Source organism: Poecilia formosa, unplaced genomic scaffold, assembly GCF_000485575.1.
Source record: "Poecilia formosa unplaced genomic scaffold, Poecilia_formosa-5.1.2 Scaffold174, whole genome shotgun sequence".
Classification (NCBI taxonomy): domain Eukaryota; kingdom Metazoa; phylum Chordata; class Actinopteri; order Cyprinodontiformes; family Poeciliidae; genus Poecilia; species Poecilia formosa.
The window spans coordinates 1,327,531-1,342,318 of record NW_006800113.1 but is presented as its reverse complement, the minus strand read 5'-3'; the positions used below and the strand labels follow the sequence as shown (position 1 = coordinate 1,342,318).

The 14,788-nt window shown below is 34.9% G+C and overlaps 1 protein-coding gene and 1 long non-coding RNA gene across 5 annotated transcripts in view; both read left to right on the top strand.

The window, feature by feature from the left end:
- Positions 1 to 2,929, top strand: part of arhgef7b (Rho guanine nucleotide exchange factor (GEF) 7b) — a 17,493-nt gene extending 14,564 nt beyond the window's left edge. For 2 of the 3 annotated variants that reach the window (XM_007565354.2, XM_007565353.2), the window contains exons 17-22: positions 123 to 219; positions 344 to 433; positions 800 to 958; positions 1,188 to 1,284; positions 1,782 to 1,836; positions 2,145 to 2,929. In XM_007565354.2, the coding sequence (XP_007565416.1) occupies positions 123 to 219; positions 344 to 433; positions 800 to 958; positions 1,188 to 1,284; positions 1,782 to 1,836; positions 2,145 to 2,267 (621 nt within the window). In that variant the 3' untranslated portion in view covers positions 2,268 to 2,929. The remainder of the gene's footprint in view (positions 1 to 122; positions 220 to 343; positions 434 to 799; positions 959 to 1,187; positions 1,285 to 1,781; positions 1,837 to 2,144) is intronic. The other variant, XM_007565355.2, reaches the window with a different exon arrangement.
- Positions 2,930 to 5,743: 2,814 nt separating this feature from the next.
- LOC103147145 (uncharacterized) overlaps positions 5,744 to 14,788 on the top strand; it is a 77,275-nt gene continuing 68,230 nt past the window's right edge. Inside the window, exons 1-2 of one of the 2 annotated variants that reach the window (XR_001663820.1) lie at positions 5,744 to 5,856; positions 5,975 to 6,059. This is a non-coding gene — a long non-coding RNA (uncharacterized LOC103147145). Of the gene's footprint in view, positions 5,857 to 5,974; positions 6,060 to 8,461; positions 9,283 to 14,788 lie in introns of those variants that run through there. The other variant, XR_001663821.1, reaches the window with a different exon arrangement.

Below are 14,788 nucleotides of genomic sequence, written 5' to 3'. Positions count from 1 at the left end.
CCTTGTTAATGAAATGTAAAGAAACTTGTATGTAAATTTGAACCAAATGTTCTTGCAGTTACAGCTGTAAATCTTTGAATCGCCTTTTTTTTTTTTTTTGGCACTGATTTTGTCTTTTAAAGGATGTAAGTAAAAGCCCCAAAAACAAGAGGCCACTGCTCCCTACCATAAGGAAACCAGAGAGGAAACCATCGGAGGAAGATTTCACTGCTAGAAAGAGTAAGCTGAGCACACTGAAAACAAATGAGCTTTTGACAGGTTTCTTCTTCTGCATTAAAACTTTTGGATTTATCCTCAACATCTGTCATGTTTCTGTTCCTCCCACCTTCCTCTGGTGCGTCAGGCACAGCGGCTCTGGAGGAGGACGCTCAGATACTGAAGGTGATCGAGGCTTACTGCACGAGTGCAAAGACTCGCCAGACTCTAAACTCAAGTGAGTTACTTTACTTCTTCATATCCACACACAGTGTCTCAAACTGTTAGTACTGTGAATTACTTTTTCTTCAAAGCTTTTCTTTTTTACTAACAAGTTTCTCTCTCTCCTCTCTTTTCTCTGATATTCATTCAACCTCTTATGTCATCCTCATCCATTCTCTATTTTCCTATTTGTCCCAAACAAATCATTATTATTTTTGATTTGTCCTTGTGTTGTCATGCATTTTCCTATTTTGTTTGCGTTTTTTGTCCAAACCGACTTTATGGTTTTTCCGACACCTTCTTCACCCTTTATCCAATATGATTTGATTTTATTCCCTCATCCTCCAAAACATGTAATTTGGTGTTTTATGGCACCGTAAAGCATGGCAGGGAACTGACCTCATGCACAACCATGTGCTGGCTGAGACCAGCCTCACAGTGGCTGCGCTCCCTAGTAACCTGCCATCTTCTGACCAATCAGAAGACTCCGATTATGACAGTATCTGGACTAATCAAAGTCACAGGACCGCCTCGTTTTCTCGTAAGACGTTGTTGTGAACTGTTTCTGCTGAGTCAAAGTGTGTGATAGGTGCTGTGTGGATGTCAGTGTGTTGCTGGAATCTTCCAAATACTTTGTTTTTAAATATCTGATTAAGTATCATTTAAGAATAACAATTAAGTGTAGATTTTTTTTTACTTGCTTAAGTTGTGAAATACTCTGGTTACTTTGTAAAAATTAAAAATAGATTTTTTTACTTTTATTGTCTTAGGCTCCAGCAGAAAGGATGTCCATATGCTGTTCCCAGAGGAGGAGAAGATTATTGTTGAAGAAACAAGGAGCAACGGACAAACTGTAGTGGAGGAACGGTAATAAATCTGAGTATATGCGCATCATATTTAAAAACAGGTCAATTGTTTGATGAACTTATGCATTGCAATGTATCAAATAATTTTTTTTAGATGTGATTTGTTCTATTTTACTTCATTTGGCTAATTTAAAGGGCTTAGTGACAAATACATTTCATTGTGATTTTTTTTATAGTATAAACATTATGTGTGTTAAAGCGTATGTGTATACTAATGCCTTTGCTAATTTTTATTAATAATATTCCTGTATGTATATATATGGATGACTGATAGAAGAAAAATATTAAAGCAGAGCTTTCATATTTATTTTATTTTTGCACCAGTAGTTTTGGATTAAGTTCTACTTTTAAAAAAATGACCTCCTGCCACTGACATTCAGCTTCTTGCATTGGTTGTACTTTTTTATTTTTGTGAATGTAGCTTAATTTTTTCTCCTTGTTTTGGATCGACATGTAAACAGGTTATGGGGTATAAATTATATATTTTTTCTCCTGCAGGAGTCTGGTGGACACCGTTTATAGCCTCAGAGATGAGGTTCAGGAACTCAAGCAGGTCAGTTTCGTCTTTCTTTTTATTCCTGCCTATATTCTATTTTATTTCAGCCCAAAATTGAGGTTAGATTGAAAAACAAAAATCATTTTGATATCTAAATTTTGTTGTATTCAGTTTAGCATTATGGGATACAGACTAACCAAGCAGTTGGTATTGGTCATACCAGTTTTCTTTCATTTTAGGGTCACATTTTATGTGTATAAAATGTGTGGTGTGATTTCTACTTTGTTGTAGTATTAGTTTTTTGTCCCAGAGTTCCTGTTTTTTTTCTTTCGTTCTTTGTTAATCTGTCTCCTTCTGTTTTCCAGGACAACAAGAGAATAAAGCGGACACTGGAGGAGGAGCAGCGAGCGAGAAAAGAGCTGGAGCGAATCGTCAGGCGGGTTCTGAAGAACATGAACGACCCGACCTGGGATGAGACTAACCTCTGAAACCGCTTCAGATTTGAAGCCAGGACCAATTTCTGACATTTAAATCATTATATGATGAGAGCTGTTAGCTGTGTGGACAGAAGCTGCCAGTAGTTTGTGCCACTCTTCATCACTTAATTTAATTTTAAAACCTTGAACTAACCCATGTGCCAAACCAGGGACCAGGAAACTGCCTGCCAGCTATCGATGAAGCCGCCCCTACTGTTCATGAAGTAATGAAGCCATAACAGCTGGTAGGCATGAGGATGTCACTTCGGTTCGTCTTTTCTTCTGTACTTGAACCAATAATAATTTCCTTTTTCTTTCCTAGTGTTGTCGCTGCTCCTTCCACTGGTATCCAGGACTGTATTTTATTTGCTCCTGGTCCATAAATATGACAGTTTTAAATGAACAAGACACCATAAGGAAGTTCAATAGTTAAGTCTTGATTAAAAACACACACACACACACACACAGTCACTGTCAGTCACACTTCCTGTGAGAACTTTGCATTCACTCATGGTGATGCGTATAAATGCTTCTTTTTCCAGAGCGGAGTCATTACACAACATAACACTTAAAGCTGCAGTATGTAACTTTAATAAAGAATATGTTTATTACGTATTTATTGAAACTGTCATCATTTCATGACGATACATTATGAGGCAGATAATCTGTGAAAAGACTGAACTCTTCCTCCTCCTCTGCTGCTGTTAATCACATGGCGAATGATTGACAGCGCTAAGACGCGCCTCGTGGCTCTGATTGATTGTTTCTAGTTAGCACTGGGAGAAGGCAGAGGAGCTTGATTTTTTTTTTTCTTTTTACGCCAGTTTATCTGTGTCATACCATACTATTATGACATTATGACAGTTTCAACAAATGCATATAAAAATATTTTCTACATACTGTTTGGTGGAGGTTTGAATTTAAACCAAATGTTAGTGGGTATATCTATAATTCAGGCTCCAACTTCCTAACTTTAGAAATCATTCTAGTTTTATGGTGTATAATCATTCAGTCCTGGAAAAATGAGTTCACATGGTTCATTCCCATTAGGAGTTGCTATAAAACATTTAACTGTATATTTTGTCTCCAAATGAAATGAACATTTAAAGGAACCAACAAGCCAGCTATGAAGTTACCAAAAACATCATAAATCAGCCAATAATGCACCAGCGTTTATAAAGATTTATGAACCGCAAAAGAGTAACTAATAGTTTAAAAAAATGTTTGTAACTGATGATGAGATTATGTTATGGGACCACAGGAAAAAAAAAATAACAGAACAGTCGTATTTATATTTGTTTTAATTTGATAAGCTACAATAAAACATCTTGAAAATGTTTGGTTTTCAGAAAACCTCAGGGCTTAATACCTTATGTTTCCAGCTCCAAATTAACACCCATTTCTACTTTAATTTTTCAAGCAATATTTAAAGGTGCTCATAATGTTATATTGACTTGAACTGCCTCTTAAGCAAAAAACAAAAAACTTTTAGTTATTTGGTCCGTTTACATTTTAGAACCCCTGTAACTTAAAAACATTTTCCTTTCTGACCTTAGAATCCATTCCTTTCATCATTAATGGTCAGTAAAAATGCATATTTGTTCATGGTAACAGGAAAAACATCAGAAGAGGCCTTCTACTGAACTCTGTTCAATGGTTCCAACTTAGGTCTCATCCTTAATGCAATAAATGGGAAGTTTTTCATTCCTGTTGTCATAACTGAATATTTTTCAGATACTATTGAGGCACTTTAGCTGTTAGATTTCTATAATCCATTGCAAAGTGCAAGCTTGTTTGGTGAAACACTAAAAATGAGTAATAAAATAAAACTTAGCACTAAGTTGGAAATGTAATAATGGTAAAAACCATCCGACTCACTTTTTTGAGTTCTGCTTAAGCAATGCGACTGATGGGGGGAAAAAAACTCAATGGACATTTGTCTTTGCAAAGCCAAATTTAAAGCAATATTACACTGGAAAATGTGTTTGATTTTTGTCAATATGCAATTTACTGTTGAATAAGTCTTATATTTATCTTTGTTTTCATTTTATTTTATTTTTTTACTTGCTTTCATTAACACCTCTTTTCTACTTGACCCTGGCTCACATCACATATGTGATCTATAGAGCAGTTTCTCATCAGCAGTAGATATACTGCTAAAACATATTGCTTATACCTTGACAGCATCTGTTGTGTTAGTTGTATGATCAAGTATGGCAATGATTTAACTCTAACTTGTGTATTTAGCAGTAACTGATGTAAATGTGTTCTGTGCCCTGGTGTTAGAATGATGAAAATGATTGCAGAGGTTACTATAACAACCATCTCTATTTATTTCACCTATTGATCTGCCCATGAATAAAATGCTGAATCCAAGTGAAACTTGAGTCTGTCATTGAGAATAAAAAGATGATTACATTGTGTTCTGTGTCCACCAGCTTTGCTCTTCTTCACTATATATTTGAGGGGTTTTCCTCCTGGAAGGTGAAAATACACCTTATTCTCAAGTGGAAATGGATTGGCATTTGGATTGCATGCCACACTTTTAAGATTTTTATTTATTTATTTTTTTATTTAAAAATCATGCTTCGTTTTCATTCAATTTCTAAATTGTCAGATAAAGTCCCAGTAAATGTGTTCCAGTTTTGTTATCCGATAACCCAAAAGTATCTAATTCGGGCTGAAATCTGAGTGAAACGGCGCCGCCACTTAACGTTATATAATCGTAGTGGTCGAAAATGGTATTACACCTTTAGCAAACAGACGCAGGTGAAACTCGGCCTGATTTGATTATTTCAGACAGACGAAGATTCTCTGGAACAAAACACGGATAGCGCTTCCCATGAACAATAAACGTAAGTTATAACACAAGTTGCACTAAATGCGCACGGTAATATCTGAAAGGAACACACTTATAACTATTAACATAAACTGTGTTGGCTGACAGAGACTGACTAAAGAAGTAGACTGGACAGCGAAATATGTGAGTGAAATAAATGTATATATTTTTTGTTTATATAAGCCGCTGCGGCTTAAATTTTGACGTGAACCTGCGCTGATACTGTTAGTAATGTATCTTGTCTAATTGAAATGCGAGTCGAATTTAAAACTTAAATTGCCTTTTTTTTTGTTTGTGTTTTTTTTTGTCACAACACTTTTAAACCTGAGAAACCTCTACAGCTTCAGTCTATACCTATAAAAATATAACGATCTTTTTTCTACTTGCTGAGTGCAGCACAAGTGTTTATCGACTCAACAAATTGAATATAAGATGCTTGAGAAATTTATATAACTAGCTCTATTTCCGATTACCTACTGTATAGGACATTTTTATCCGAGAGTGTAAATGTTCATTCCACCTCTAAATACCACGTCATATAAAATCCCAATTAAACAACAGCGTAAAATATTAATTTCCCCCCGTTCCAGTTTTTTACCGGACAACCCAACAGTATCTAATCCAGGACGAAATTTGTTGAAGGGAATTACACCTTACGCAATCAAACGCAGGTGAAAGTCGGTATAACTTGATTGTTTCAAAGCGACTGAAACACGCAGGAATAAAACAAAGATAGCGCTTCCTCAGAAAATAAACTCCAATGTAAGTTGTAGCACGATGTCCACTGAATGCACTGAATTGTAGAATATAAAAATAACTAAGAAAATAATTATTAATATTAATTGCGAAACTTGTTAATTTCTCAAAAATTTTTCTTCAGCCAGCAGGAGTGAAGAAAGAAGAGGACACAGGATTTCTCGAGAACTTCATCGACACGGGATGGAACAGACTAGTCAGCGAAATATGTGAGTGAAATTAATCACTTGTTTATGTTTATGTCTGCTGCTGTAGCTTAAGTTTACCTACCTGCTCATGAAGGTCCATACTAATCGTAATATCTATCTGTCCATCTATCTCAAATTTTTAAATCAAATTTGAAACTTATAATTACTCTTTCTTTTTTGTTTTTATGCTATTTTATGACTACATTATTTATTTGTATTACAAAATATCCTTTGCACCGCAGCAACAATCAGCTGCCCTGACCCTGTGCCTTTGTTGCTCACCCTCTAAAACATCAGCAGCCCTCCTCCGTGTTTCACAGTAAGAAAGTTGGACCTTTCATCATAGGCCTTGGTGACTCCTCCAAATGTTTATGGCTAAAAAGATAAATATTAATCTCATTAGTTCATATGAGTTTGTTCCAGAGGCATTCTCAGTTCTTTGGATATCGTTTTCTGTTCTTTTCTTGTTTTATACAACTCAGTTACCTCTTCCTGCAGTTGCTTTGACATTTATTTAGCCTTATCCACGACTCAGAAATCAGAAATGTCAGTGTAGCACTGGATGAAAGAGGCAATGGTCTATCATGAGCCAAGATATTGTTACCTTTCGTATCCATTCAGAGCAGTTTGTGTCAACTTATGTGCAGGTTACAAGACCAAAATCAGGTATGTAATCTTTTTATCCGAGTCATTAGGGTAGTTTCTGTTGTCAGTATGATTTAAAACAAGTAAAAGTGTTTTAATAAGAAGTGGCAAATGAAAAATTGACAAAAAAAAACATTATGGTGTGTAAACTTCTGACTGTATATTCGACATCGACTAACATGAATCAAAACTTACTGTATTTGTTTTGTAAAATCTTCATTCATACTAGATATGTGCTTGATGTTTCACCGTGGATCCGTTTGATAGTTTCCATGGTAGTCGTCTGTTATCAATGCAATCAATAACATCGCACGGCCGGACTGCCAGGCGGTTTTGGCAGAACACCAGTGAAAAGCATTATTCTCGCAACAACAGAGAAGAAAGGAGTCTTTGTGGAGTTGTCCCTACCAAATTGACAAGGCCTTTTACAGCCTTTGATAGAGACTGGCTGCCTCGCACAATGGAAGGCATATAAATCTGCAGATGTCTTCTGGAAAGCTCAAATGTCAACGCTTTTCACAACAGCACCGGAGCCTTGCAAGAGGAATAATTGATTAGTTCACCTTTTGTCTTGAGCCAAATATTCATCCAGTCAGACATGAAAAGGAACCTGCAGGATAAAAAAAAAAAAACATCTTCTGCGTCAATCAACATGTAAAAAAATTATTATTTTTATTAAAAACTTTAATTTCTCATATTTTAACATTTGTTGTTAATTTATTGACTAAACTGATTCAAATCTTTCTAGCCTTTGTTAAGCAGGCAGGGTTATCTCATTGACTTTTATAACTAGGTAATACTACATCCTGAATCATTTTCCTGAAGTGTTATTAACACTACTTAAATTTCTTACATCGTAATCTTAAGAAATTTTTCTTTTCGGTTGAATTCAGTGGCTTTTGTCTCATGAACGTGAAAGAAAAGGCAGCCTAAAGCTGTAAATAAATGATTATGGCAGGCCTGAAATATCTAATTTACTCAACATTACATTTCTGGTTAGTGAAACTTAAATTATCATAACACCAGTGAAAATATGCAAAAAAAAAAAGGTCCTGATGCAGAAAAGCAGCCTGACATTATCATATGACACCAGCGTCATTAGTTTGTAATGAACAAGAACTAGTTCTAAACTGACTGAAAAACACATCATAATATAAGCGTTTAATTATTGATTTGTTTTTAATTTTGAATATCTGAAATACTTCCAAACTGGTGAAGTGGCCAATCCTGTTTTATCTACAGTTTTCACTCCACACTGTGGTTTTGTACTGTTTTTAAGCAGTTGTGAGGCACGGTGGTGAAAACTTATACTGCTGCTGCGCATGTTACTCAACAGGTTGTTGCTAGGTAATGAAAGCGTGAGAGATTAGTTGATGCCGCCAATATTGGATGCCTACATCCCTCAGAACGGTGTGAAATTATTGAATATTCTATCAGACCTTTTTTATTCATTGATATTGATCACTTGTCTATCACAATATATTTTGTTATTGATTTTCTCTTTCTAGCTGCACTTTATCTTTGTGTTCAGTAGCCGGCGATAATTTATACTTGACTTGTATTGTTGCTTTGTGCGTTCCACTTTCCTCCAAAGCTGTGCCACTCATTTTCAGCCTCTGCAATTTTCTTCTCCAGTAGCAGAAAGGAGCACAAGAGGAAAAAAGCCGAAAGAAAGATGACAAAGACAACACAGGACTCCTCTCTTTCCCCTGCCCTGGTTATTGTACAAAACAGGCGAGCAATAATTTTTTGTCATTGGTTTACTCCTAAAAGCCCATTTTGATGTCAGCGCTGAAAAGAAGGCAATAAAGAAACCTTTTCAGAGGAGCTGAATGAGAGAACGAAGAAGAAATGAATCCCTCTTGGATGTTGCGACCGGAGAGGCCTTTTTATTTTCTTTGCTCGGATAATCAAATGGAGCTGAAATGAAAATGGAGTTTTCTATGAAAATAGGGGCCTTTGTTGGCTTTGGAAGGCTGGTAATTCATAAACAATAAGCTGGCTCCTTTTGTTTGGGTTATAATATATTCCTGCTGTTCTGAAAGAGGTCCCTCGCTGCACACACATGCACTCGCACACATTGCAGCCAGGGTAAAAGCCAAAGTGAGGCAGCAGGGGAAGAGAGAAAGAGGGAGGATAAAAGGAGGCAGAGAGGCTGACTTTCTATTCATCCTCCTGACTGAGAGACGGCAGGATGCTCAACTCCTCACCTCACTTCCTCCGCTCGGCAACTTTTCCTCTCTGAGCATTTTGGTTATTTTATTCCTGCAGGTGAGAATGGATCATTTTTGACAGGTTGTTTTTTCTGAGTGCTTGGAGAGTCCTGAGGGAAGAAGTAAGGACGTGAGGCTGTTGATGGATCTTTTTTTTTAAAGGATGCAGCATCTGATTCTTTGGGAAACAAAAATATCAACGTGATTGAAGCAGGAACTGCAAAGCAAACAGAAGAGAGAACTGCACTTCACATCTTCAAGCGGCAATTTTTCAACATCCATCCAGTGAGGGGCGTGCATTAAGTGAGATTTCAAATCTTCTTGCCTCCTGTGACTGGAAAGTGTCGGGAAAACTTTCCTGAGTTGGAAAATGCTGAAGAAAGAAGGTACTGTAGGACTTTGACATGATGACTTTTACATTATTGCAGAAATATATGACTGAAAATTTAATATAACAGGAAAAACAGACCTTCTACCAACCTGATATCTAATCTGTATAATGTACAACAAAAGTAACAAATAAAAATAATTCCCATCAGAAAACATGATAAAAAGTAAAAATAAGTAACCAAAAAAAAATCAAAGAAAGTATACAACTGAAAAATTAAATAAACAAAACCAAAATACATACAAATTTAGATATTAATTAGCAATCCTAAATAAATGTTTTTGTAAACAAGTGAAAAAGCTAATAAAAAAATATTAAGTCTAAAGTAAGTGGAAAACATCAAAAAACAATATCTAAGAGATAGATCAAATTAAAATGACAAAACAATACCAGACATTGGAAGTTAAATAAGTAAAAAATTACAAACAACAACAAATGATAAAACATATTTGATAAAAAAAACTAGAGGAAAAATAAACATGTTTATAGAATGAACAATGATCCACAATAGAAATTACATAAATAGCAACAGGTGAAATAATTTGGGCTAACATACATCTAAATATGCTATAAATAAACTTACTTTTACATTCATCTTGTGGTTAGGTTTTGCTCTTTATATTATGAACGTATCCACCAACAACTAAGACTGTACCCTATCTCTTAAAAATGGTTCATTGTCAATTATTTGCTTGGGATCAAATGTAAAGGCTGTGTGAATGTCAACAGGAAAAGTTTTTTTTTATTAGAAACCTTTGCATAATGGTTATTCATAAAATCATCTCCATGCTCAGTGGCTTGGAATAACAATTTCTACTCTTTAGATGTTTTTGTATTCATGTGGATTGAGCTCAGACTCTGCTGCGCTGCCCTGAGGTGTACCTCAAGGCGTCATTGTTGGACATTTGCTTTTTTCAATCTACCTGCTGCAATTAGGAGCCATTTTTAAAAACCATAGCATCTCTTTTTTTGACTTTATGTGAATAATTTTCATGTATATTTCCCTTTGAAAAGCAGAACACACACTGTTAAGCCCCTCCTTACTTGAGACCCCTCTAGAAATGCTTATAACTGCCTATATTAATAGTTCAAAAACAAAATATACTTTAATATGCATTAATACATAGTGGAAGCCGTATTAGCATGACTACAGAAGCTAACATCAATGGACTTCCACATCACTGCTGTTTGGGGCCACAGCTAATCAACGCCATTGATAAGAAACGGTACTCCTGGATTGGCTGCTTTGCAAACACCAACCAATAATATGTCAAGTAGAATTATATGCAAGTGTTTCAGCTTAGATATAATGGTAATTATATATCATTATATATATTTTCTGTGAATATTTTAGACATGAATTTATCCACAAATAGGTGGGATTCTTGTGAATAATTCTATGAATTCTCCTTCAGCTTGAATGTTTAGCTTGTCTTGATGCAGAGAGTGTGGCTGTCACTGCAGCTGGGAGTGACTCCTGCACCAGATGTTACCTGTGAGCCTTTTAGGAAAGGAGAAGGAACCTGCAGCAACACCTGTTCTTGAGGGAAGGTGTTCACACTAGTCACCAAAGGTCGCTTTTCTGAAAAGGGATTGCTGAATGGGTCTGAAAATTCACTAAATATATCTGTGCTCATGAACAGTCTCCACTAACTCAGCAATGAGAAGCATACATGCTCAGGTGGGACTGGAGAGATGAGCAGGTGGAGCTTGTCATAAAAGTAGAGAAATTACATGTTGGATTTATTTTATTGGTTTTGTGCCATAGACTTGGTGTTTTGATGGCAATCAATTTAAAGCTGCTGCTTTTCCTGAGCGCTTTGTTTTAGATTTTGTACAATATTTTATCTTTGTTTATACCCAGAAGTTAAAAAAAAAAAAAAAAAAAAAATATAGCCTAAATTCTGCAGTGCAATAAATCTATGTATCCTTCCACTCTTCAGTGAAATGTGTGTATTAATGTTGTTATGGGCTCCGTGGCAGGAAGCAGCTTCAAAATATTCAACTTGACTTGAATAATAGCATTTTGTGGTTGCATAATTTATTGTATTAAATGCCATAGAAACAAACTGAAGTGCAGCCAGGGCCAGGGGGCCATTTGTGACCCTGTGAGGCCCCTGACAAATATAGGACCAGGGCACCATGTTGGATTTCTTTAGGCCAACATGTTCATAATCATAAGGTTCTTAAAACATAGCAAAAGTCAGGTATAGAAGAAAATATTTGTCATTTGTTAACCAGGTTTCTGCATAAATCTGAATTTCACGATAAATAGAACCACAAACTTCCAGGATCTTTTACAAAAGCAGACTTGGGTGGTCTCCCTCTTCTCTAATTTTGTATTGTTGTTTGCAGCTTCGGTGACATATTTATGTTTTTTTGTTGTGCTTTTTGTCTAGAGATTTTTTTGTCGGAATAAAAACTAAAACAAAACAAAACAAAAAAATATCCCAAAACATGAGGAATCTGTGATCCTGTCTTATGTTTTAGCTCTATAATGATTTACAAATCCAAGTTTTGGTTCACTCAATAAAGTCTTACATTTTTAGTTTATTTTTGTTTAGATAAAAATTATTTAAAAAGTTGTTTAATTTTGATATTTTTATATAGCTAAATTGTTTTCAACTTGATAATTGTGTGGCACAAAGTTTGTCCCAAATTACTTGATTATGGTTGTTTTGTAATTTTAAATGACATTTTGACAAATTATACAAGCAAATTAATCGGTTTCTTAGAGATATGTTGTAACCTTGGAGAAGAAGGAAAAAAAGACATGGCAATTTTATATATATATATTTTCACGAGATATTAATTAGATTAGAGGTGGTGCTCTTATGACATTAAACTCAAATTTTATTAGTGTAAATTACCATGGAGACAGACCCAGGTCAGAAGTGATGCTCCTGAAAATCCCAAACTGAACTTGACGTTACTTCATCACATTTATAAATTAAGTGGATAATTTGGAGCATAGTTGACGTTCAGCTGATAAAAGATGCACAGTTGTGTTGTTCCAAACATATCCCCAAGATTTAATGCAAAATCTGTACAATTCAACTGGAAAAAAAAATCTGTTAAAAATTTTAAAATAAAATCATTGCAATAACCTTGTTGCATAAGTGTGCTCACCCGTAAAAATATACTTTGATTCATAAACCTGTTAGTCCAAGTCCAACATGTTTTGCTCTTGGTTTGGGTGCACAGCAAACCTCAACGATATTAAATCAGACCAACCATAAATTACATAAATTACCTATTTTCAGTTACTAGTGATCATAAGACTTTTTCAGAAGATCTCTTTCCAAATTTACACAGTCTGTGCAATACTTTGGAAATGAGAACCTTTTTGTAGATCAGTCGATATTAAAGCAGCTGATATCGATTTGCACTTAACAGCAGGGATACTTTCTAAACACTGACAAGCTAAATGCCGCCTTTCTACGGCTTTTATTCATGTGCTCAATATTTATTGTGTGATTCACTCTGTTACTTATTGTTTGCATGTGAATTTCTTTCATTTTTACTGCTCCATTATAAATATTGAAACTAAGAAAACTGCTGCACAGTTTGACATGAATGTCATGAAACTGAACTGAAGGTTTGCTGATTTAAGGACAAGATTATTGCAGCTTTATACACGTGCATCTCAAAATATTAGAATATCATTAAACATTTTAATACGTCATGTCACTGCTTTCAGAAAGTGAAACTCATCATCATTATATGTACTCATGTCTTTACATATAGAGCCATTTTGGTTCATCCAGGACAGAAGATACCACAAAGCCTGCAAGGTTTTCTACTAAGGTCTGTCTGATTCTCATTCAACTGGAGACGTATTACATTGTTATAACACTTAAATTACATCTAAATAACTCCGTGCCACCCATAGTGACATCAGATCATCAGTTCAAAAAGACAAGCCTTTCATCTGAAAAGAGGACTTCTTTCACCAGATGTTTTCCTTCCACTCAACTTGCCCAAAAAATTGAGTGTGCCATAGCATTTCTGTATTAAAAATCCTTAAAAAAATCAGTAAGAAATGCCTTAGATGTGTCATAAATCTATGAACTGTATCGGTTTCACTTTTTGAATTAATTTACTGCAGTAAAATACAATTCTAAGGATATTCTGATTTAAGGTGTGCCTGTAATCAGTCTACTGTGGTGTAATGAGTATTTAGCAAATTTATTTGATTGCAGGGAGTCTAGACATTTAAAAATGGAGGATCACTTACTGTATTTGCGCGATTCTGGAACATTTAGTAAGTTCTTTCACTGAATTTAAGAAGAAAGTTTAAGTCAGCTTTTCCACACGTGCTTAGGAAAATATTTAATCAATTCTCAGCAGTAAGAATAGGATTTGAATCTCTCCTTTTTAAAAAATACTTTTTTGTATTAAGGCAAGTTTAATAATTTCATGCTTTTAAGTGAACATCACAGAATAGATGTCATTTTATATGTCAAAGAGAGAAAAAAGTATGATTATTAAAAGACATACAGTTTTCGTAATAATTTGACCCTAATGTAAAAAGATCTCCATCTGTAGCAACTACTTGTGATAGATTACCAAATTTGTATTATTGTTGAATGCAGTTTGGGGGTTGCACAAGATCAGTGTTAAAACATGAAGCGTTTCCTCTTGGTATAGATCTGTAGAGCTGTATAAGTTTATTTCTGTTAATCATCTGCATTTTTATAAAAGAGCAGGAACTTAACTCCACATAGCTTTTAAAGGAAAAACAAACAGCCAATTTGTAAAGATAGATTCACATGTATAACATTTTCATTAATTTAAAGATGGCCGGAGTACATCTGGCTTGGTTTAGGTTAAAACTAAGTTATTTTTTTCCATGGTTATTCAGGTGGTTCCTATATTAAAGAACTGTAGCATATCTTCATACTTAAAATTATGACATTTGATTCACTTCAGCAGGCGAATGATATCAGACTGCATTTGTAGAGTGTATGAGCTGGCTGATGGTGACACTTAATCAGGCCACTAGATGGCGGTGTGGTCTAAAGGATAGAGTTATTAGTCACACATTTTCTTCGGTTTATATGTGTTAAAAACCCAAAAGTTGTTTTTAATTAAGAATCAGGTTTTGACCTTTGAGCTATTACTAAATCACCTAGACATTTGTAACTAAACACATTTTTAGTTTTCTTAATAAAAAATATCAACACTAAATTCCTCCGATGTTTGCAGATAGATTTTTATGTACAATTTCAAGCATGAGTCCAAAGATGTGCACGCTCTAGACAGAATAGCAACCTTAATGTACATAAATATATCAGTCTCATAATTTATCGAAAAGCTGAAGAAAAGTTGTCTTTATAAATCAGTAAAGCCATTTCTTTTGTGTTTAAATATGAAAAACCACTAAAAATAACAAAGAAGGGATACTCTAGCTTTAGCATCTTTCAAAGTAGGAAAACTAGGAGAAGCTAGAAATATTAGGAAACAAGATCTTGACCCAGTTGTTGCTTTTGCCGTCTGTGTGG